General features: G+C 35.2%; 1 protein-coding gene across 1 annotated transcript; it reads left to right on the top strand.

Annotated features, from left to right (window-relative positions):
- Positions 1-3: 3 nt before the first annotated feature.
- LOC117112189 (complement C1q tumor necrosis factor-related protein 3-like) lies at positions 4-881 on the top strand (the record flags this gene model as incomplete). The annotated part of the gene is made up of 1 exon (XM_033255264.1): positions 4-881. A coding segment is annotated over one exon (504 nt), but the record flags the coding sequence as incomplete, so codon positions are not given.
- Positions 882-889: the final 8 nt, after the last annotated feature.

The raw sequence follows: 889 nt of genomic DNA on the forward strand, positions 1-889 counted from the left end.
GGAAGCGAAGGATCTCCAGGTAAACAAGGCCCGCTTGGACAAATAGGACCACAAGGACCACAAGGACCACAAGGGAACAATGGATCAAAAGGAGAAAAGGGCGAATCACCACAAGTCCGTAAATCTGCGTTTACTGCAGTACGCACCACTCACGTACTCTCTTCAGAATCGATCATTCTGTTCACGTCAATGGAGATTAATGTCGGAGAAGACTTCGATAAGAATACCGGAAAGTTTACATGTAGAATTTCAGGTTTCTATTATTTCATGTTTAGTTTATTGTCGCAAAGTGGTTATGATCTGTATGTTACAATGAAGTTAAATGGGCGAGTTATCACAACCGTTCGTCGTAGTACCACTAGTGGTTATGATCAGTTAAGTTCTGGAGCAACAGTTCAACTGAATGTCGGCGATGAAGTCTGGCTGACGAACGAAGGTAAACACGTCTATGGTCATTCTGGCTACCCTCTTACCTTTACTGGATTTATGGTATACGGTATGAACTAATAAATGATGTACTTTGCATTTTTGATGATTGTAGATATGCAAGTATAGTTCTGTAGATTTGTTCGGAGAGAGTCTTGATTGATTACAAATAATAATAATAATAATAATGATAATAATAAAAATTAATAATAATAATAATAATAATATTGATAGGCCTAATTATAATAATAACAATAATAATAATTATAATAACAATAACAACAATAATAATAATAACAATAACAATAACAATATGTGACACTTATTATAAAGTGCTAAATGCCGGCAAGCCGACTCAAGAGTGCATACAGTCAATCATATTAAACAATACCATACAGCCAAGAAAATCCATTTTATGCAGCCACATCCCTTAAAAAATGTCTGCTATTATGAAGCCCGTGAT

The sequence above is a fragment of the Anneissia japonica genome, unplaced genomic scaffold, assembly GCF_011630105.1.
Source record: "Anneissia japonica isolate Jap-2015-1 unplaced genomic scaffold, ASM1163010v1 scaffold40893_len889_cov187, whole genome shotgun sequence".
NCBI classification, from domain to species: domain Eukaryota; kingdom Metazoa; phylum Echinodermata; class Crinoidea; order Comatulida; family Comatulidae; genus Anneissia; species Anneissia japonica.